This window comes from Pelecanus crispus, chromosome 2 (genome assembly GCF_030463565.1).
Source record: "Pelecanus crispus isolate bPelCri1 chromosome 2, bPelCri1.pri, whole genome shotgun sequence".
NCBI classification, from domain to species: Eukaryota; Metazoa; Chordata; class Aves; order Pelecaniformes; family Pelecanidae; genus Pelecanus; species Pelecanus crispus.
In genome coordinates this window covers 150,188,149-150,211,844 of record NC_134644.1, presented here as the reverse complement: position 1 = coordinate 150,211,844, position 23,696 = coordinate 150,188,149, and the positions used below count along the sequence as shown (strand labels likewise).

The 23,696-nt window shown below is 43.4% G+C and overlaps 1 protein-coding gene across 1 annotated transcript in view; it reads right to left on the bottom strand.

Annotated features, from left to right (window-relative positions):
* LAPTM4B (lysosomal protein transmembrane 4 beta) overlaps positions 1–23,696 on the bottom strand; it is a 66,995-nt gene that overhangs the window by 9,901 nt on the left and 33,398 nt on the right. The window contains exons 5-6 of the mRNA XM_075706060.1: positions 19,156–19,254; positions 11,312–11,407 (exon numbers count right to left, since the gene is read on the bottom strand). Of these exons, the coding sequence (XP_075562175.1) occupies positions 11,312–11,407; positions 19,156–19,254 (195 nt within the window). The remainder of the gene's footprint in view (positions 1–11,311; positions 11,408–19,155; positions 19,255–23,696) is intronic.

Here is a 23,696-nt window from a genome sequence, read left to right as displayed (position 1 = left end):
GCTGGAAAGGCTTCTGTCTTATCTTCATCTCACCAGAGGGACCGTTTGTCCCTATCTATATGCCTAGGGACATGGGGTGACCCAATGTCAGTCTTTGGGCACCGCAACAGAGAGATGGACCAGTTGTAAAGTTTGGAGGTAGATTTTGAAGTCTCATTGTAACATTTGGGAGCAGTAAGATCTGGGATTTTGAGGTGACCAATCTCCAGTTCTGTTTTTCATACATATTTTTCACTAATTTTTATTTTTATATGAACACATTATTTTGGTATCACTATTAAAAAGTAAGGCATAATGTTGCCATATAAAATACAGTTTTTCTTGCACAGTGTACTTAGGCATTTCCTAGTGTCCCGGTTTCGACTGGGGTAGAGTTAATTTTCTTCCTAGTAATAGGCATAGTGCTGTGTTTTGGATTTAGTATGAGAATAATGCTGATAACATACTGATGTTTTAGTTGTTAAGTAGTGCTTACACTAGTCAAGGACTTTTTCAGCTTCCCATGCTCTGCCAGGTACACAAGAAACTGGGAGGGGGCACAGCCAGAACAGTTGATCCGAACTGACCAAAGGGTTATTCCATACCATATGACGTCATGCTCAGTATATAAACTGGGGGGAGTTGGCCGGGGGGAAGCGATCGCTGCTCGGGGACTGGCTGGGTATTGGTTGGTGGGTGATAACCAATTGCATTGTGCATCGCTTGCTTTGTATATTATTATTATAATATTGTTATTATTATCATTACTATTTTATTTTATTTCAATTATTAAACTGTTCTTAACTCAACCCAGGAGTGTTTCTCACTCTTACTCCCCCGATTCTCTCCTCCATCCCTCCGGGGCAGGGGGAGTGAGCGAGCGGCTGCGTGGTGCTTAGTTGCTAGCTGGGGTTAAACCACGACACCTAGTGAATGTTGAAAGGAAGCCTTTGTTTATAACTAAATTATTATAATACTGTGTTAAAACTGCAAAGGACTTGTGAGTGACGTGAAAGGTGATGAACAGACAGGTTGAGGGAAAAGTCTTATGCTTATATAAAAATCCATTAATGTTAGTAAATCACATCTGCAAAGCACCTGTCAACCAGAAACTCCCACAAACTTTTGCACATCTTCTAAATTCGGTACATGAATGCCCACTCAGCCTTGTTCTTTCTGAAGTTGAGTGTTTACCACAGAGTTGATCTAAAGCAGACCTTGCTTTCCTCACTGCTCATAAGACAGAGGACCAAAACCACAAGCGCTGTGCAGCTCGGGACAGAGCACAGCAGACAGTCCTGTGTCCATAAACAGTCCTGGGGGAGGCTTGGGAAGAGCGCAGTTGCTCTATGGAAGCCATTAAAATGAATTGAAGTCAGACTGAAAGAATGGTCCGGAAATCACCAGAAGCCATTAACAACCACAGGAAGCCCGACTTCTCAATTATTGTCACACCCTCAGCAAAACAACCGCAGCTGGGTGCTCCTCCCTAGTAGGGAGCTGAACTTTGCTTTCTCACAGTCTCTAAGAGAACAATGCCACCTACTGAACCACCAGCTGCAGCGGCTCCCTCCCACCTAACTGGTGGCTGATGTTCTTTCTGCATCGGCATGATTTGTGGTGTTGGGCAAGTTTCGGCAGAGAGGCTCGGGGCTGGAGGAACTGGGACGCGCGAGGAGTTCCTCCTCCGCTTGGCAAAGGCCAGGCTTGCGCTGTGCAAGGGGATGTGATGCAAAGATAACGGATGAGCTAGTGCTGGAGCTGAAGGCAGGACCGCCTCTGGCAAGAGCAGCTTTGCAGAAGGGCAGGGCTTCTAGCGTGGGCCAACTATACGGCTATAAAGCCACAGCGTGGCTCACTGCTGCTGGGACTTGGCCTCTTGCACCCTGCTGCATTTCCCTGTTTGAACAATCCCTGCCTGAGTGAAGTCAGGCCTTCCCCAGCCTTGGTTGCACAGTCTAACTACGACTTGAGCCTGACCTGGAAAATTCACACACGGCTCAGCTTATGCACCCATATATCCTTGGCAACACAGATTTAAGTTGTCATCGGCTTTGTGCCACACTGATACATATCCTTGGAATTATACTGAAGACTTCGACTCATTTTTTTGAAGCCCATAAAACGGCAGCTGTCAGATGGTAATGAATCAACCCTGTTAGAATAAAAGGGTCTGTAAAGAAACACTGCAAATTTATAAACACTCTGGTTTTTCCTACATTGCAACACTCCCAATTAGTGAATCCAAAAAGATTTGGAAGATTTAAATTACACATCCACATTTCATGTCTTCTTTTTAATCTAATTACAAACACTGAGAACAGATTTGTCTATTTCTTTTGCAAATGTCTTACGAATTGTCATGTATTAGAATAATTCCAGTATTTGAGCTGCAAACATAAATACAGTTTTTGTGTTTAAAATAAAAATCTACTGGGGAAAATAGATAAACATGTATATTTTTATCTTGTAATTTAACTTGTAAGTAAATGTAATGACTGTAATGACAAGTGAAAATGTTTTGGAAGTCTTGTTTTTAAACTCAAGAGCTCCAAGTTGACACCGTTAATAGCCTGTTCCAATCAGCACAGCTGGCTTCTGACAGCAGCCACCTAGTAATAGGTGAGACCTATAACATGAAGTGTGATTAGCAAGTAGCACTAAGCAACAGAGCAAATAGGCAGTATGAAGCCATTCAGACCACAGGGAATGCCGGATTTTAAGACAAAATCCTTCCATAAAAAAAGGAAGCAGCGGAAGAAAGAGATGAGTATAGATGATAAGATGGGAAAGTTAAAAAAAAGAAGAAAAAAAATCTCTTCACTAAGATCAAAGGACAACAGATGAGGGATGAGACTTCACTGCAGGTAGAATATGAAATGCTGGAGCAACTGAATAGCTGTTTGTTGGCAGATGCAGACTATCATGATACTTTTCTGCAGCTCAAAGTCAAACAGGAGAGGAGGAAGTGTACACGTTGCACATGCACACTAGCAAGACGTGAATGCTGGCATCCACGTGGAGCCTGAGCCCTTTGAAGATTCTCTGATTAAAGACATTGCTCTGGGAATGTTTATAAGTGCAATTCTGCAGAAAAACAGATCCAGCATTTAAACCACACTCCCAGGTCTCATGTAGACTGTTGCATGTGGTTACTAACTAATCAGCCCCTTTACTTCAAGCACTGGGTTGTTCTGCTTATATCCTTTTTTTTCCTTGCCCCTACTTCTTCTTCCTCTTCTCTGCCTCCCATTTTACCTGCTTTCCCTCTTGCAGGTTTTATCAGACAGTTTCCACTAGGGAAGGTCAGAGATCCTCTGTCTGGACTCAGTTGGAGGCCCTGAGAAAGGCTCAGGGAGTGAGTCACACCAGGGGTATTCATTTGTGGTGCTCGCTCACTTTAAAGTATGTTCATGGTTACTACTCACTGGAAAAAGATGCCTCTGATCTAGTGTCCCAGTAATACAAACTGCCACACAAGACCAGCTACCTGGTGAACATTGCCAAGTTTTTAGGATTTTTATGCCACATTATGGAAAATATCTTTAAAGCAGGGTTTTTCTCCAAGTTGTCTTCTACGCTGACACGTACCATCCCAAAACTAGCTCAGTAGTTGGAAATCACAGGTCCCAAAGCACCTATCAGAAACAAGAGCTCCTGTACGTGGTTTGTCTGCCTCTGGGCTCCATCTTACACTTCAGTCTGTTTAATTGGCATGAGTCTAAGGGTCCTCTCTGTCCATAGAACCATAGAATCACAGAATCATTTAGGTTGGAAAAGACCTTTAAGATCATCCAGTCCAAACATTAACCTAACATTACCAAGTCCACCACTAAACCAGTTAAGTGTAGAGTAGCAATTTCATGTTTCCTGGCTTGGTGGCTGGATTATTTATAATGAAAATAAAAACTAGGAATCATTAAGATTGGAAAGGACCTCTAAGATCATCATTCCAATCATCAACCCAATGCCACCATGCCTACTAAACCATGTCCCAAAGTGCCACGTCTACACGTCTTTTGAACACTTCCAGGGATGGTGACTCCACCACCTCTCTGGGCAGCCTGTTCCAGTGCTCGACTACCCTTTCCGTGAAGAAATTTTTCCTAATATCCAATCTAAACCTCCCCTGGTGCAGCTTGAGCCCATTTCCTCTCATCCTATCGCTAGCTACTTGGGAGAAGAGACCAACACCCACCTCACTACAACCTCCTTTCAGGTAGTTGTAGAGAGCGATAAGGTCTCCCCTCAGCCTCCTCTTCTCCAGGCTAAACAACCCCAGTTCCCTCAGCCGCTCCTCGTAAGGCCTGTGCTCCAGACCCTTCACCAGCCTTGTTGCCCTTCTCTGAACACGCTCCAGCACCTCAATCTCCTTCTTGTATTGAGGGGCCCAAAAATGAACACAGATTTGAAGTGCAGCCTCACCAGTGCCAAGTACAGGGGGACAATCATTTCCCTGCTCCTGCTGGCCACACTATTCCTGATACAAGCCAGGATGCTGTTGGCCTTCTTGGCCACCTGGGCACACTGCTGGCTCATGTTCAGCCTGCTGTCTACCAACACCCCCAGGTCCTTTTCAGCCAGGCAGCTTTCCAGGCACTCTTCCCCAAGCCTGTAGTGTTGCATGGGGTTGTTGTGACCCAAGTGCAGGACCCAACACTTAGCCTTGTTAAACCTCATACAGTTGGCCTTGGCCCATTGGTCCAGCCTGTCCAGATCCCTCTGCAGGGCCATCCTACCCTCCAGCAGATCGACACTCCCACCCAGTTTGGTGTCGTCTGCAAACTTACTGAGGGTGCACTCAATCTCCTCATCCAGATCATTGATAAAGATACTAAACAACGCTGGCCCCAAAACAGAGCCCTGGGGAACACCGCTCGTGACCGGTCGCCAACTGGACTTAACTCCATTCACCACAACTCTCTGGGCTCGGCCACCCAGTCAGTTTTTTACCCAGTGGAGTATGCCCGTCCAACCATAAGCCACCAGCTTCCTAAGGAGAATGCTATGGGAGACAGTGTCAAAGGCTTTGCTGAAGTCCAGGTAGATGATGTCCACAGCCTTTCCTTCATTCACCAGCCAGGTCACCAGGTCATAGAAGGAGATCAGGTTGGTCAAGCAAGACCTGCCTTTCATGAACCCGTGCTGACTGGGCCCGATCCCCTGGTTGACCTTCACTTGCCTGTTGAGCGCACTCAAGATGAACCTCTCCATAATCTTTCCTGGCACCAAGGTCAGGCTGACAGGCCTGTAGTTCCCCGGATCCTCCTTCCGGCCCTTCTTGTAGATGGGTGTCACACTGGCAAGCCTCCAGTCATCAGGGACCTCCCCTGTTAACGAGGACTGCTGAAAGATGATGGGTCCATAGCCAAACTAATCACCTTCCACACATATAGAAAAACACAAAGAATGGATCTTCCAACCTTACCAAAGAATATTCTTCGTCTGCTCAGAGGAATCATCCAGCAGGAATGAAAGACCTAACTCTGCACTTCTCAAATAGGTCTCCTATTGCTTTGAGAAAGGGAGAGCAAACAAAAGTGTTGACAGATTAATTACAGGCTACTTAGTTGATGCCACGTCCACAGAAGGAATGTATCTGCATTGAAAAAACAAATACCTTATTAACCCTTGTGGATAAATGTATGTCAGATAGGATCCATTGGAGTGATTTGATTAAGTATGTAAGGATCTAAATCCTGCTTTGAAGAGAGATTTACGGCTTTATATTTTATCCCCACTGGCAGCATGACTGGAGATGAAGTTCGATTGATTGGCTTCAGTGAGAGTTAAAAATAAGCAAAATGAAATCCCCTGGCTGTCCAAGAGCACACAGGAGCTGTTCCTGCTCTGGAGAACAAAATGTCTAACTTTGGGTTATCTTCTGCACTCGTACACTGGCAATTTTTCCAAATTGGATTAACATTTCCATGGTACTGCTGTCACAGTTTAAATGAGTGTAGAAAATTAATCTTCATCCATGGTGTGCTTGAGCAGTTGGCAGGAAAAGCAATCCCAGATTGGGAAAGTGGAAAAAATAATCTTCAGGTTACTATGGTTCACTGCGGGGGAGCCACCTTACTGCCATTCCAAAATCTCCTACAGATACCTCTAGAAACTTAGGGGAGAGAAGTATTGCAAAAACACTTAGAGGATGGAGATGATACCATATCCCAAAGTGACTCTGCTGTGACTAAGGCACAGAGCTGGATCCCCAGGTCCTGGCATTATCAGCCCCTGGAGCATAAGACGGTCATGTCTTCGCAATGGCTGGGGTCCAGGCCATTCCCCTGCCCAGTGCCAGCTGGTCCCCCCACCCCATAACACAGTCTGTTCATGGAGCTAAGCCAGGTATGCTCATGTGGTGTCAAACTTCTATCAAGGGCCACAGGAGGACCTCTCGCCTAACAGGGGCAGCACAAATATCCCGTTCACAGCCTGCAGTGGGGAGGATGTCCATTTGGTCCAGATGGCATGCTTGCAAAAAGGGTGGCTTAAACCACCTACACTGAGTGACAAAAATCAGATTACTGTAGCTATCAGGTTAGTTACAGTACAGATCTATGAGCATTATTTACAAGAACCAGTTTGATCGGGGGACCTAACTGGAAATTTCTGTGCTGGGAATTTCCCCCCCAGATCAGTCCACACTTAAGTTGTTCTCATAGCTTTTAGTGGTATGAAAATTAGACAGTTAGTAGGAAGGCAGAGAGGCAGCTGAATATTTTTTTAAATAAAGTATTACTGAATTGGGAGCTGGTAACAGAGAGGGATCTCTAGAGAGGATCTCACAAGGAGCATGAGAGAAGGTATGACAGACGCAGGAGAGTGCCAGCGACCGGCGTTGGCAGAGCAGTCCTGTATGCGGACAGAAAACACAAAAGCTCATCTCTTGGAAGGACGAATCAGTAGATTTCCACCATACAGCCAGCCAGGAGGAAGATGGATGAATACTGTTGTTGAGATCTGTACACTCTCAACATGAATTTACAGAGTCATGACGGACTTGCTTTAGATAGAAACAGGGGAGACTAATTGTGAGACCCACCAAGGGCTTCCTGAATGCAGAGAACCAAGGAACAAGGAACAAGAAGCAGGCCCACATGGCTGTGCTTAAGGTGTTATCCATTCTCCTAATCAAATCTGGATGTGATGTGTAAGTGTGCTTACATACCTTGCCAGTGGTAAATTAAGAAATGCAGTAAAACAAAAGATAATGTCATTATTATTTTCAGAACAAATTTCTGGACTGGAGATCCAATTATATACCATCACAGCTTCTTACTCTTTTGAACCAAATGCTAGTGCTCTATATTAAAAAAGTTTCCTTCTTTCCTAAGAAAGAGACCTGTAATCCAAACATCTCAGAAGGGTTCACAGCTGCTGCAGCCAGCAAGTAACTGTGGACCCTTCCTATCTCTCATACCACAGCATCCCAGCTAGTAAGTATTTGATTGCTCTTCTTGAGAAAAGTTCAGTTATTAATGTCATATTTCCATTTAAATTGAAACTCCTGGATATATTTTTCAAGGGTTAGGAACAGGTAAAACAGGCAACTGCTAGTTCACAAGTTAGAAGAGGGGAAACAATGATCTTTATGAAGGTGTAAGTAAATTTGTATCTAACTGGCAATGGAAGATCCAAGAACCTGACTTTGCCAAGATGTTAATAGACCAGAGAGAAGAATAACTATTGTAGCTGACATGCCTTCTCTTACAACAGACGTAGGTCTCCCTTCAAAAAATGGCACACGACAATCATCAAGTAATCATAACAACAATCATCAAGTAATCATAACATGAATGCAATTGTTTATGGCTATTTAATTGTCTGTAATTAGACTTATTAAAGGACTGGGGTTTACCCATTCCTTTTCCATTTTCAGTACAAATCCTGCAGGTGTATAGAATTTTGAATTCAAGGATGAAATTGTTGATGATTTGTTATTGAAGGCAGAGATTTCTTTTTTCCCTTTAGTGCAAATTATAATAGAAATGAGGTATATCTTTCATTTTTAGGATATTTTTGAAGACAGCTCTCCCAAAAAATTGTAAGACACAGTAATAAAACATTTGTAGTAATAAACTCCTTAGCTTCATTGAAAATACTTATGTAACTGCAGGAAGATTTTTAATTTCTAATCAACCCAATACATAAACCAGATCTTTTAATTTTGGCAGGAAACTAACCCATACTCTAGCCCATATTTAAACTCTATTCTAAATGTTTTTTGTAATACAGTGTCTAGCACTTGCAAACTTAATAACTTTAAAAAAAATCTTGTGTGTAGAGTGTAGATGAGATGCATTAATTACTATGCAGAACAAGGAATATTAGCAGGTAGCAGCTGGGATCTGATCTCTAGATTTTGGAAGTGTTGGGGTATCTTTAAAACTTGTTAGTCTAAATTGTTGCTATTATACCCACTCCCATATTTAAGCTTAGATTTTCACTTCCATTTGTACTGATTGGTATTCTTTCAGCTAATGATGATGGTAAGTATTTATCAAAAAAACATCCCTGAAGACGAGAATATGCCTTGCAGATATGACCTGCAGCTCTGTTGGAATTCAGGTAACAGGTTTGATTCTAAAAATGACACATTTCTTTCAAAGCAGAGGGCAGAGATTGACCCACATTTTTTAAGAAACTTGTCGTTTCTAATTTAAGGGCATGTTGGCATGAAGGAGCCCCACCGAAAGAAGTTGCCCAGCGTCAGTAAGAATGAAAAAACATTGTTTTAATACAAAAATACACTTGAGTGTTGGGGGAATATTATACAATTCAACAGACAGCAGTGACCTATCACAGCATTTCAAACTTTCATGAGGTTTCTTCAAGAGTCCTAAATTCTCAAAGGTCCTCCGCACTCAACTTTCAAAGCCCTATTCTACCACAATTCATTTTGAAACCATTTTTATCCAATTGTGTTGAGCTTACTTTTTCACAGTCATGTGAATAGGGGGTTTTGCTGATGTCTCTCAATGTAGACATAGAAAAAAAATCTTTTTGAGTCTGTGATTTGGGCAGGTGAAGGGAGGGAAGAACAATCTTCTGATTCACAGTGGAGAACGATGAGGATTTAACCCTACAAACTGTTGTTCCTTGCTGAAGCTCAGTAATGAGCAGAATAAAGAAGGAGGCTGCTCAGGAGCACATCAGCTCCTCCATCACATCTCTGAGTGCACTGCACTGGTGGGTGTCCATGGAGCTTGCCAGGGAAAGATGTGCAAGAGATGGAGACCGACTGTATCAACCAGGGATGAAGGAGCTCATCCTGACTGGAGAGAAGCTGTCAGACATGGGTTTGAATGCAGCTTGCCTGCACGCCAAATAAATAATTCAAAACCCAGGCTGTTAGTGACTCTCTCTCCTCCGGCCTCTGGCTGAGCCTGAGAAACTCTTCCCCAGCAGCATTGTTCCTGAGCCTTTCTGTACTCCTGAACAAGAATTTTTGGGTGAATTTTTTGGTTAGCTGATAAATTCCCAAACAGCTCTTTCTATAGGACCTGATCTAACATCATCTCATTGAACTTACTTAGAAAGAATGAACAAATGCATCATACCTGAAAGCAAGAGATTCTGACCATACTCAAATTAAGGAGGTGTAAATATTGAGGAAAGAAGAACAGTGCAATGGTCAAGGCACTAGCTAGGAATGCACAGCCTTTCTCAAAACCTGCTTCTGCTGTAGCTGTCTTGTAAGAAAGATCAAGATAAGCAAAGTTAAATGAAACTCTCAGTGCAAGAATATGTCATCTGTAAATGCGATAAAAGGGCTTCCTTTCCTCACAGAAACACTTACAAGTGCTTTAAAGATGAGGAGGCAGCTCAGAGCACTTTGGTAATTACTAAATACAAAAGTACCGAGAGCAGTTTTGGTAAACAGGCATCTCTGAAAACCAAAGTCTTTTGCTTTGCAAAGGCAGCAGTGGGGCAGGTGTTTTTAATGCAGCTGTTAAAAAGCCTTAGTAAGTTTAGTTTCCCAGATAATCCAGCTGACACTTTCCCACCCACAAGCCTGCCAGTTCTGTGGGTTGTAGAGTTAACAATGTTTGAAGCTGAGTTACAACTACCCACAGGCTGAACATAAGAGCTATCAAAATTATTTCACATAAAACTCCTGGTTTTACTCAAAGTAAATTCCAGTAAAGAAAGTAGTAATACACTTAGCTTTCAATAAACCCATATTTTTATATGTAAATGTCCTGGTTGCCAGCTCTGATCATAGTCCATAAAACTTCTTATGCTTTTCTTAAAGGTCCAGGTATTGAAGACAAATAACTATGCAAGAGTTACAACTTTCATGTAAAAGTAGTAATAGTTTTCCAAGCCCTTGCGGCTGCACAAGAATCACTCATTCCAATTGTTAAAAGTTGATGGTCTAATACCTCAGCATGTGGAGACCACCCACACTTTTGGAAAGCCTGAGGAAGGCACTCCTGAAATTTTACCCAGATGATCCAAAGGACCAAGTACATGCTGCTCTCATTCTGTTATGTAAATGATGTAAAGACCCTCATTACATAAACCAATGGAGTCACCCCAGGGACTGATTTGGCGCAGTGCCTGCCCTCAGTGTGTAGTTTGGGTGGAACCTAGCAGCTTCATGGAGATACTGCTGCAAACAGAACTAGCGCTTTCCAGGGACTCTTTCTTCTTCTATTCCTTCAGTGCCTTCTGCAACAAGCAAGACATTGCTTAGCAGTGGTGCCCTGCACGTGTGCATGTCAGCACTAAACGACTATTAAGTCAACTGACACCTTCCGTTCTTTGAGGTTAAAATCTGTTTATTCATTTCTTTCATGTTGATCTTCATTTCATTCTGTCTCCTTACTATACAAAACGCATCATGCGCTGGGATATGAATCACTGAACTTTTGTTGCCTTTTAGCTCCTCTCTGTGAGTGTGTAAAGCACTACACCAGATGTTGAGTGTCCTAAATCACAGTTTCTATAGCCAAATCCACATTTCACAGCAGGTGTAGACCATGACATCCCTGGGTACTAATCAGTCCCCACTCTGTCCAGATCATCACACAGCTGGAAAGCTCAGAACTGGCGGTCATTCCTGGGGCCACGAGGTAAGCTGTAGTTTATACTTAACACAGATTCTTTAACAGACTATATGTATAAAATAAAACCAGTGTTTTAGCAACACATGTGATTTATAACCATAGCACACCAGTCTGTTGAATCTCGTCTAAACATAACCAGCAGATGAGGACTCTCAAAGGAATTAAGATGGTTAACTAAGGAGTCAGAAATTAATAGAAAATAAAGCTATTAAATGCATAATATTAGACAAAAGTTTACGATCTAACATCCTTACCGCAGTGTCATTGGTGGTAATGTACACCAACACATCAGAGTTGTTTCTACCATTAATGTATCGGTAACAGTTCCACACGCAGCTTATCAAGTAACCCTGCAAAAAAAAGGGATTTATTATTCTGTGCAGAAAATAAACCATATATATTTTTCTGTTAGAGCATTTCTATTCTTATATAAATAAGAATATGAGCCTGATAGAAGCATGGGACAGTCACTTTGCTGGTTGCAGTGACTGTTAAGTATGTGTAGGGATTCTGTAAGTAATCCAACACTGTTCCTCATACTGACAGAGCTGGGGTTGTTCATCCTGGAGAAGAGAAGGCTCCAGGGAGACCTTATAACAGCCTTTCAGTATATAAGGGGAGCTTACAAGAAAGCTGGAGAGAGACATTTTACCAAGGCCTGTAGTGACAAGACAAGGGGCAACCGTTTTAAACTGAAAGAGGGTAGATTTAGACTACATATAAGGCAGAAATGTTTTATGATTAGGGTGGTGAGACACTGGAACAGGCTGCCCAGAGAAGTTGTGGATGCCCCATCCCTGGAAGTGTTCAAGGCCAGGTTGGATGGAGCTTTGAGCAATGTGATCTAGTGAAAGATGTCCCTACACATGGCCGGGGGGGTTGGACTATATGAGCTTTAGAGGTCCCTTCCAACCCAAACAATTCCATGATTTTATGATTGTGTGATTATGGAGACTTGTGTTGCACTATGAGCCACTCCATCTAGGCAGAGATACTGCAATCTAGACCTATCTATCTGAATGAACTTTACTATTCCAGAGATTTAATATGACAGCATACTTAATATAGACTAATTGTTTTGGAAACAAAGCATTTCTTTGGGCCTGAATATAGCTAAAGTAACATAATTTTGTGTATATACTTTCTATTTTACTTAAATGAGCAGGTCATATATGCTGGCTTTCTTTCTTAAACATCTCTAGAAAAGGAGAGAGATAGGAGTTCAGTCAGACACCTCATTACTATGCATGGGATACTGCGTACAAGCAGGGGTGAGTTTTACAACATAAAATGAAGGTACAAGTTAAACCATGACAAACAAAAGAAGGTGCTGCAGATGCAGAATCTCAGGGACAACAGTAAAAAGTAAACAGAAACCAGTTTTGGATTGCTTCATGGCAAAGATTTTTAAATATTGTTAACTGGGGCTTAGTAGTATTAGGAAGTAGAAGCAAACCCCAGTAAAAATAGCGCAAGCAGGGTGGGGACTAAAGAACTGTCAAGCAAATTACAGGAAACCCTCCTTGTCTTGTGAGTGGAAGCCTGGCCAATGACTATGTGATGATCCTATATATCATGTGCATTGTTCCAGTACTCTGTTTCACTTAATCTGACATTAAAGCAATGTATTCCATATGACTGGAGTGGTCTGGGGTCTTCCCATTCTTGCCTGACTAGAGAAAACTGCCAGTGCAAAAGTTTTTCTTGAAATCTGAAATTATTTCTGACCTTCTAATTGATATTACAAATACTTAATTTATTTTCAGTGTAAAGCAAAAAAAAACCCATTATTGCAGGCAATAATCCTACCACAGGACCATAAACTTCACTGGTTTTGTTCTTGGAGCTCACTTGGCTCTGGGTAGGGCTGCTGCCTGGCAAAAAACTAGTTGTGTCCACTTTTTTTTTAAGTGGTTGGGCAAAGTCCCTTTCAACAGCAGGAGAGATTCCAGTCTGGCCAGCAGAGATTCCAGTCTGGCCAGCAGAGGTGAGCAAAGTGATTGGAAGGAAGACAGGAGGCAATAACACATGGAGGGGAGCGGGAGTCAGATCCTCAGCATGCCAGGGAAAAGACTGATGGGACTAAACAGTTCCCTATGGAGCTTTCTGCTTCCCATGTAGTCACACATGGCAGTGATGAGGAGAACAATGTGTTTTGATAGTGCCTAGCTTATATTTTTACTTAGTAGGTTCTGCATAGCAGTTCTTTCACAAACCTAGCGCGTGCAAATTAAACTGCCAGCGCTGATTGGATTTGCATGTGTGTCTCACTCTGAGTGAGTCATATTTTTGTGACTCACTTGCACTGATGACCTTCCAAAAGCCTCTTATCCTTTTGAGCTGCCCCATGCTTCCTCTCTCTCCAGAGCTGTCACACACAAGCTGGGTTTTTCAGGATGCCACATGACTCACTGATGGCTCGCTTGCAGATCGGGAACAGTTTTTTCCAGTTTTTTCCACCAGGGTCAGCTAGGCTGGCTGAAATCCAGTAAGTTTGCTTCCTCTTCTTAATGGCATCTTACAGACCCTGGATGACTTGGAGGTGTCGCAGACTTTGACAATACTTTCTACCATTAAATGGGGAGAGTAAAAGTCTTCTGGAGGGAGCTGAGTCTTAAGGTTAGGCTGGCTCTACAGCCTGAGCTGCAGGCTATGCAAGCCTGCTCTAGGCTATTGAACCAAGTGGTATAAAGGCATATACATACATATACATCGTATACATATACATGTCCAGTTCTGGGGGACACAAGCCCTTTACATTAAGCCTACCTATTTGCAAACCTATTTCCATACTCCTCCTGTTAAAATCCAAAATGAGGGAAGCCCCTTTTCAGATAATACTGTCTTATCTGGGAGAAGCTAGTGGGAGATTTATTTTTGAATGCTCCCGTTCTGTTACATGCAGTGAATAAAACACTTTTAACCCCACAATGAACACCTACAGCTGTTCCAGCTCTGAGCCCTAGCTCTAATCCGCCCTGATCCTGCATGCACAGGCTATTTCTCAGTGGGTGAGGTCTGTTCCAGCCCTTGAATTAAAGAGGTCATCGGCCTTCACACACCAAGTAATTGGCCCCAAGATGCTGACCCACATACAGCTGAGAGTGGCGGCAGCTTGAAGCATGTCCTTGTCCAAGTGCTTTGGATATGTGCTGCTGGCCTGCTAATTGTGAGTCATGGAAACTCATTTTCCTCAAGCTGTAACTTCTTCTTTAAACTTGTTCCTAATCACTGTTTTATACTGATGCTGCTGCACCATTCAATGGGATTGCTGATTCAGTTACCAATTTTTTTCCTGAAAAACTTGGCTGAGGTTTCAAAAGCTGCTTTAAAATGTGTGGCTGGACACGCAGTATATAAATATATCAATTTTTCTCTCAGGAGACCAATGTTCACTTTTGGAATGGGCCCTGCGTAAAAGGCATTAAGTCACTTCAGCCTAATCCACCCTTAATGGTATTCACACATACCACAGCACAGGCTGCTGACGGACGTCTTTTGGGCGGGCAGCCCCAATAGCCACCACATGAAAGGATGGACGTGAAAGAAGGGCTGAGTGTGGAAACAGGCACTGTGCCTACTTCCACCAGCTTTCAGTCTTCCTGTCTGAATGGTGGTAAACGACTTTAGCCCCTAAGGAACTGAAACCCACAAAACTTTATAACCCTGCCTCTTGCCATTGTTATTGCATATGCACTTGTTAAGCTGCAAAACAACAGTAATGTACTGCACGACTTCTGCTCATCAGACAAATGCCCAAGCAGCTGACTGACCAGCATCTTTGGGGAAATTAGAGGTTGCTGTATCCTGCTGTTTCTTGTAATGCAGCAAGGAAAAGTCTGTGCCAATCTGGGTCACAGCAGCCCTCTGGGCAGCTCCCTCACTGGCAGCAAGCGCAAAGTCAACGCCACAGACCCAACAGAGTGCCCACGGGTTAGGAGCTGTCTGCACTGAGTCACGTTTTATTCTCCAGCTGCTTTGAATTTTCTGTTGACAGAGCTGGGCTGGTCTTCAGTAACCGGTGAAAAATGAGATAAAGATTTCTACGCAAACTGAAATTTATATGAAGATTTCAGAGGGATGCTAATGGCGGACCAGTTGGCCACGTGTATTTCACACGTTGGTGCTGCAGAAGGAGAAACAATGGGTTGCCGTGCTGAAGTAATCTGCAATTAAATCCATCTTCTCAGCACACTAGAATGTGTATCTTGTGAGTATAAAAAGGCTGTACAAGAACCACTCCTTATAACTGCAAAGAAATGCTGTGTTGAAAAGAATTAATGATGTCAAACTAAACCACTGGCCTGCAACACTTTAAATCACACCTTATATGGGCCAGAACATCATCTGTTGGCTTACAGTCACAGATACTGGAGTATGCAATTTAAAGCAAATGACCCCTGCTTTAGACATGCTTTTCCTATAAGCACCCTGCCACCAGCAAGCCTGGTGCTGGGACCTGTCCCAGGCTTTCATGGAACAGGTGGCAACCTTGTGGCTCTGTATGCACCATTCCTGGGAGCGGGGATCAGAACTTGGCTGTGTGGGCTGTGTTCATGCTCCCAGATGCTGCTCCATTGCCCCTGCGGGAAGGTAGCAGGCACTGGGGTGATGTGCCGCAGGTCAGGGTTCCCCTTGCCAGGATGCATCCCCCTGGGCTGAGACACGCAATCTCTCAGGGTGAGCACAGAACTTGATTCTGCATCACCCTTTCCCATCTGCTGAGAACACCAGGACATGCAGAGTGGTCTCTTCTCCAGGCTCAACACCTTGTACATGCAAGTTATAGACATATTACGGAGACCAGGGTTAATTTTCAGTTTGCTGAAGACCAGCTTATCTCTCTGAACTGGAATACCTTTCGGCTGCCCCACTGGCAACTATCTCTTCTTACCTCCTTTCCAGAAAAAGAAAGGCCAAAAAGGAAGAGAAGAAGAGGCCATACTCTGCAGCTGCATAGTGCTCAGGGCAGCCTGGGGGAGAGGTTTATTCTGGTTGTGTTTGTGCTCACCTGAGCCTAGCTCATTTGGGCCTGGGGGGCTTTGCCCACGGTGGGGAGGGGGAGGTTGAAGCCTCAACTGTTCTGTCTCAGCAGCTGGGGCTGGCCAGAAGAAACCGAGGCCCTGTTCCCCAAACCAGCTGCAGAGAAGGGCACAATTCGAAAGCCACTGTGCTGGCTATATGCCATCTGAAGTCCTGTGTACATGTACATAAATACATCTGTGCTGCTGAATGTCCTTCCTCAGCCAGATAGGAAACACCTATGTTTCATGGTATGTAACTCTGGTTCAGTTTCTAGACAAACACAGTAAATGGAATAACACATTTTGGTCTACTCCGAAAAAGATTCTGTGTGAAACTGCCTGAAATGTCCATTAGCTGCTTCGGATCCAAGTAAATCCTAGAAACTAAAAAGACAAGTGCTTGTGCGTGGTTAGCTGGCTCGCTTACTACCCTTCTCTTGTCCCCTTTCCCTTTTCACAATCCCATGACTGCAAAGCACAAACCCACCATCTCATACTGCTATATCTTGATTTCTGCTCAGTAGTGTTTTTCTTTGCTTGTAGCTTCACCCAAAACAAAAGTGTCATGATGCCAAATGTTTCTGAGGAATTACGTGATTCCGTTTCATATTTCCCACCAGCTGAATGCAGCTTTTCCTACTGTAGCTTTTCCTAGGTTACAATGTTTTGGTTTCTCTCCCTATTTCTAGTTGAACTCCAGAGGGAGAGGGAGCTCAGGCATATTTTTATGCACAGTACCTTTTCAGTTTCAGTATATAAACATGGTTATACCATCTGTTAAGTCTATCAGTGATAAAGTGTGACGCATCTGATAGTGTCCAGCTTTCTTTTCATGGAGCAGATTCCATGAATCTGCATAGCAGCTCTTCTGGAAACACAAGAAATTAAAATAAAATCCTAACTGGAATTTAGTATGTGTTTCTTTGTGAGTCATATTTTTTGTGACTCATTTGCACAATAATATGTTGCTAGAATGAGCATTATATGAGCCACATATACTCTTGGAAAAAGCATACGTTAGCCACTTGAAAATGAAACAACTCTTTTGCACTATTAATTTCTTAGGTTTCTTTTTTCTGTAGTAAGTATTTTTGCCATTCCAATTTTAGTTGCAGGTTTTTTATAAGCTTGAGACTTCCTTGCCATACTTAGTTGATGAAATACCAGACCCACCTGGCGTAAAAATGAGCTAATGCCTGCATCTGAGGAATTTAAAGAGCACATCCCTTGTGGCACGTGACAGATCTATGTATTTATTACATTTGTACATATTTCTTCAAGGGGCAAACAAAATCAACAGTACGGCCATGAACATATAAAGCCAGAAGGCTAAATTGTATTTCTAAATCACAGAAGTGAATATCACTTCCAACAGCACCTTAAAATACCCTATCTGTTTTTCTTCAATTTTGAAGTAGCTTCAATAATCTAATATACCTCTTTTGTCACAATACCTTTCCCTGTTCATTTTGTCAAATGTGTTGTCTAGAAGCAACATCTCTGGTGTCACTGTGGCTCTTTGGGACTAATGCATAATTGCTCTGCAGAGAAAGAGCAAGAACTATTCTGAAATAAAACGTAACACGAGAAATACAAGAACAGCAGCACTGCGCAGGAAGAAGCTTGCAGAAGGGTGCAAGAAGAGGGCAAATATACCAGCATACTTTCCAAGAGGTCCAAGGCTCAGGGGTCCAGCTGAACCATACGTGGTTGTTTTTCATACATTGATTTGTCTGATCTTATTCTGAGCTCCTTTTGGACTTCTGCCCTGCACAGCAAGTGGGGGCTGACCTTGCTGGACCATGAACCTGGGTGTGGGGGTTTCACATGAGCCCTTTCTGGCTGTGCTGGGCAATGCTACATCTCCCCTTCATCTGGTACCTGCCACCTCTAGCCCTCTCACCCGCGAGGTTTGCAGAACAGCAAATCATAGAATCGTTTAGGTTGGAAAAGACCTTTAAGATCATCCAGTCCAACCATCAACCTAACATTACCCAGTCCACCACTAAACCAATTAAGGGTAGAGTAGCAATTTCATGTTTCCTGGCTTGGTGGCTGGATTATTTATAATGAAAGTAAAAGCTAAATCATCACTCCCTGTGCCCCCTTTTGCTGCCTGATGTGACAGTCCTTTACATTGTTCCTCCCAGGAGGGATTGTTTGGATCTATTTACCTGCTCTGCAACATCCTTTTTGAGATAGGGCCCCAGAAATGAATGCACGCTTCCAGAGGCTGTAGGCATCAAAACTGGCAAAGAACTCTTTTGATTTCTGGTTTCTCTATTCCTTTCTCAATATTCTTAGCATTTGACCAGAACCAAGCAGTAAGCTAATATTTCACAGGTCTATCTATTACAGCTACAAGATCCCTTTTCAGGTGGTCATGCTTAGTTCAGAGTCCACCAGTGCTTGTGAAACAACACTGTGCTCCCTCTGTGCCCACCACTTAGAATTTATCACCACTGACTTTCTCTGCCATTTCATTGCTCAGTCACTCAGTGCCATGACATCCTTCTGCAAAGCTTTCTTGGCTGATTGTTTTCCCTATTTTGAATGACACTGCAAAAAAATGTTCTTAGATTTCCTTCCCCTTCCCAGAACTTTTATGAATGTACCAAACAGCATGGGTCTCACTGTTGTAAAGACTGATAATTTATCCTTATTCTCTATTTCCAAGCTACAGTCTGTGGGATGACCTTTTTGCTTGTCCCTACACATCTTAGGGTGTTTTTTAAAGCCTTTGATGAGAGACTCTGCCAAACACCTTTTGAAAAACCAAGAAATCTGTATCAACAGGCTCTTCCTTGTCCACTGGACAACCCAATCCTTCAAAGGATTTATGTGTCATGAGCTCCCCCTACAAGCATCATGCTTTTCCATTGTGGCCTATACATTCATGTGTTTGTCTATGAGATTTTCTGCTTTTTTTTTTCCATAATGTCTATCACTTTGCTTTGTACAGCTGTTAGGCTATCTGGTCTGTAGTTCCCTAGATCTATGCTAAAGCTAGGCCTCCCAGCAAGGGACATTCCACCCATGACAAAAGTAAACTTTATACACAGTAATGCACTTACCTTAAAAGCCAAAATGATACTTATGAAAAGGAGGATAATCACAACCAGACACGTAGGGTTCACAGACATAATCTCTTCCTTGTAGGGAAAATTGCTGGGCTGCATAAGCAAAAATAAGCAAAACACTGTAAGTTAATCTCACGAGTCATTTAAGAGCCATTCAATTAGTGCACTCTATAATTAACAGCTTACAAAACTTGCTGTGATCTACTAAATCTGGAGCTCTCTGCACCAATAACCAGTTTCGGTAAGTTTGGCTGGGACAGGCATTGCAAAGACTCAGCTGCCAAACGTTCACCAGAGGGCTGAGAGGTTTGTGCTTTGCTTTGTATGTGGTGTGGGCTGCCTTTTCCTCTGTGCACATGGGTTTTGTATCTGACACAAACTAGCAAAGGACATCTCTCTAGGAGCTTTGCAGCAGGAAATCTGCCATCTTCGGCAATGGCAGGCAACTCCTGTACTTATTAACTGATCATTATCTCATACTGGCGCTGGTTGCCAAAGACCAGTGGCAGCTCCTTCCAGAAAGTCAATGCAGGAATATCTGGACAGCAGGGTCCTTTCACCTAAATATTTGATCAAAAGGCATTGGGTCTATTCTGCTCTGTCTTATTTTGGCTAAATTTGAACTACTTCTTCAGGAGCACTTCTTAGTGCTGCTGTCTGAGTGCATGCCCTGTGGAGGCATGGGTCCTACAGGCAGGCAATGTCATGATTTCAAATCGAAATGTGCTCCAGGTCCTTCTGTTATCTCATACATGAAATGGAGGTGACAAAATTATTCTTCCTACTTCTTCCTACTTAGCTTAGGCTCTAGTGATTTACAATTGTGAAACACCTGAGGATCACTGGCTGAAAAACAACGTTTGAAAATGTTTTACTATATTTGTTACTGCTTCAAGAAAACACACCCTTTAAAATGAATGTTCCAAATCATTTTGAAATATTGCAAGGCACAAGTTCCTGTTTCAGTTAGAGTAAACCATTGTTCACAGACAGAGCTGTTCTCCACAAAAGATAACACTGCTGCAACAGTAGCTCATTATAACTGAATGCATTAGCTCCTTCCACACACAACCCCCTTTGTCCTTACAGGTCTAATTACTCAACCAGGCCAGCTCTGCATCTTTGTCAGAACAATTAACTAGACCGAGCTATAACTGTATTCTTGGCAATGATGGTGTAAATCCAGAGTAACTCCTTAATACCCCTTATACCAGATCTCAGCCCACTGCATCAGGAAATTCTCCTTTTTTTGGACAGCTGCTAGTGAGAATAGCTCTTTATTTAGTGCTTCCATGAACCGTTCAGAGTGGTTAACATCAACAGCAGCTGTAACCGTTTGCTGATAAATGTTACATAAGCACATTTTCCGCTTCTTGACAGCAACGTTTCTGTTCCTGTACTGAATTTCACGGCTGAATTTTTTATCACGTTATCTTCTTTGTTGAAGTATAGCTTTTGTAGGAAACTAGCTTGCCATAATTCAGTAAGTCATTTCTTTTTTTTTTTCCCCACAGAAGATTATTGCTAAATATAGTGGATGCAGTCACCTGGAGACCAAGAAAGCAAGAGTATATGCCAAGAAAAGATGCACTGAAAAATAAACACAAACCTTACATGCAGAAAATTTTAGTATTTATGCCACAGCCTGCCCTCCTGCTTGCAGGAGGGAGGCCATGCACATGGTCTAGTCAGTTAAGGACAGTTACAGTAAAACTGCCCCAAAACAATTTTTTTAGCACTGACCTACCATTAAAAAACTAGTCAAACTAGTTTGTGAATGTAATAAAAAACTCCTAATGAGGCTTTGGTCCTCCTACACTCTGGTTTTTGGGGAGCAATCACTGGTCAAAGACTGGATGACTGCATGCTGGGGCCTTGGCCATAACCTAATGGCCTGTTTCCAGACATCAACTCAACTGGGATTTGCGTGGGGGCAAGAGGAGGGCAAGAAAATGACCAAGAAAGGTCCCACTACCTTGAAGAGCAGGAAAATCTGCTGGAGCCATGAGCCCTGGCCAAGTCTGGGAGCAGCATGTGCTGCGGAGCAGCGCTGGGCCAGCCCTTACATCAGCAGTGTTTCAGGTGAAAGGACAGTAATTCAGTACTGAAAGCAGCAAGCCAGGAGAGCACGTGAGGAGCAAATGCTGTGGTTTTGTTCCCTTTGCACTCAGCTTTCTGGGTCTCTGTCCTGAAGAGATGTGAGGTACAAGCAAACCCCAGCGAGGTGGTGGGTGCTGCACCCATGCGGTGGTCACCCCACCCACAGACGCCCGGGAGATCTTGATGCAGGGCACAAAATCCAAAGCTGCCCCCTCCTGGGGCTTCCCAGATTGCTGTGTGGGAGAATAAGCTTTTGGGGCTGTGATGAATAGCCCCCGGGGCAGCAGGTCAGTGTGGAAGAAACTCCCTTTGTTAACCAGGCTGGTGGCACCTGCTGACTAGAAGATGTTTAATGCTGGCTTGCCCAGGCTGGCCTATGAGCCACCTAATCTGGACTCAAAACTACAAACCTCTTCAGTGCAGTAGGAAAAGCAATTTCTAAAACCTGCAGCTTTTGGCAAAGAAGCAGGAAGATGATGGGAAGCATCTTGGCTGGCTCCAGGTTCACCTGGTGCAGGCACCATCATGGAGCTGGTGCCGTCAGGAGGCACTTGGGATCCTCCCATGGCAACAGCTGCTCCCAAAAATCTCATTCATTCCCACGGAAAACCAATACCAACAGTGGTTCAAATGAATCAAAGACACCTTGCCCTCCACCAAGTTCAGTGATAAGCTTAAACACCAACGTGGGTGTATGAGGTGGGAAGAGAAATTCTGCTCCTGTGCTGGGGGTTAGCTCTCCTGTGGGAGACCAGTAGTTGAAATCCTGCTGCTGGGAAGGCCGCCGGCACTGGACTCAGTGCTGCAACTTCTGGGCAAAGCTCAGTGTCAAATGTTGTGCAAGGTTTGATGAAGCTGAGACTGAAATATGGCTGGGTGGGAAAAATCAAGCCTGTCACTGGAAATACAGGAGTGATTTTGCAGCAGGACATGATGAAATTCCCTATACAAACAAGAGGCAGTTGTTGTGGTGTGGCACCGTGTGGAGTAATTGCTGGAGGTGACTTAGACATTAGACTTAGATTTACAATTTCAAGAAAAACACGGCATTGAAGAAGCTGTCCAGATGAAATGCAGCTGGATGCCAGGAATCTATCCCACAGGGAGTTCCCTAAGCCTGCAACCTTGGATGTTGGCAACATCAGGGGAGCCTGGTGCACTGGCTCTAAGGGGAGTTGCCCAGAGGGAGGAGTGGTGTGGAGACACCACGGCCAAGCTCTGTGATAAGGGACTCAGGAGAGGACCACAGCACCGATAAGCTACATAATTGATACCCTGAGCCAACAAACTGTCATGATTTTGACAAAATGCTGTCCTTTTGGTAAACTTTGCTCATTATAATATCATTATAATACCAAAACACACCTCCATCCCAAAACCTACCCACCTCTAAGGTGAGACCACTCCTCACTGAGCCTGCGCTCTGAATTTTTCCAAGCCTATACCTTTAAAATGAAGCGAGAAAGTTTTACACCAATCGTAATAAAAGTATGTACGACTAGAGTCCCTCAAGCTCCACCTGATGTGTAAAAATACTATAAATTAGCCTAAGAGAGAGGGGATGTTAGGGAAGATACCATCGTGTACTACTCTGACCTCTGGGATCAGTCGACGGGCTGAGCCTCTCTTCCCCCGCATCGGGACACCTTTGGGTAAGAATCGAACACTTGGTTATACCAAGTGCCCCCCACCCCGGGAAACTGAGAAACCTCTATAGAGTCACTTTTAGGTCCTTTGATGCATCTGTACTATCCAAAGCTTTGGTATTTGCATGTGCCTTGCAGTCAGTGAATTTATCACCGGTAATCCAAAGAACCTGTGTGTCTGTTGCTTTAATAAATTGCTTTGATTTATTGGTCTAGCCATGATAGTGGTCATTGAACACGACCAGACGCTGTAAGTGTGGCCGTGATAGTTCATGCAGCACGACTAGACGAAAGGTGCCTACGTTATTTGTGAATCCGTAATCGTGATAGTTCAGTGTACTGAACGCGACCGGACTTATAACGATAAATTGGGTACCTTCCAAAGCCTCTCTTGATGCAACAGAAAAAATTGGCGTAGTTGGCAGGATTACCATGGATAAACTGCTGCAAAGATTCAAATGTGCCCCTTCTCAGGCTGGGAAGGAGTGGGCTCAGAAATTTTGGAAGGAGTGGGCTCAGAAATTTTTGAAGGATAAAGAGAAAGTGGTAGAACGTATTGAGCAGTGTCAGGCGGTGCAGAAGTTTGGAGTGAAAAAGGGTAAAGGTGTGATTTGTGCAGTGTTAGGAGTTTGTTTGTCTTGTGCTCAGCAAGAGGCTAAAGAAACCCCTGCTCCCAAACTAGTTTCTGATGTAGAATATACAGCCTTAAAATCAGAAAATGAGGTGTTGAAGTAATCATTGGTTTTTGAGAGGGAGACAGGAAAAATGCTAGGAACCTGAGTTGATAAA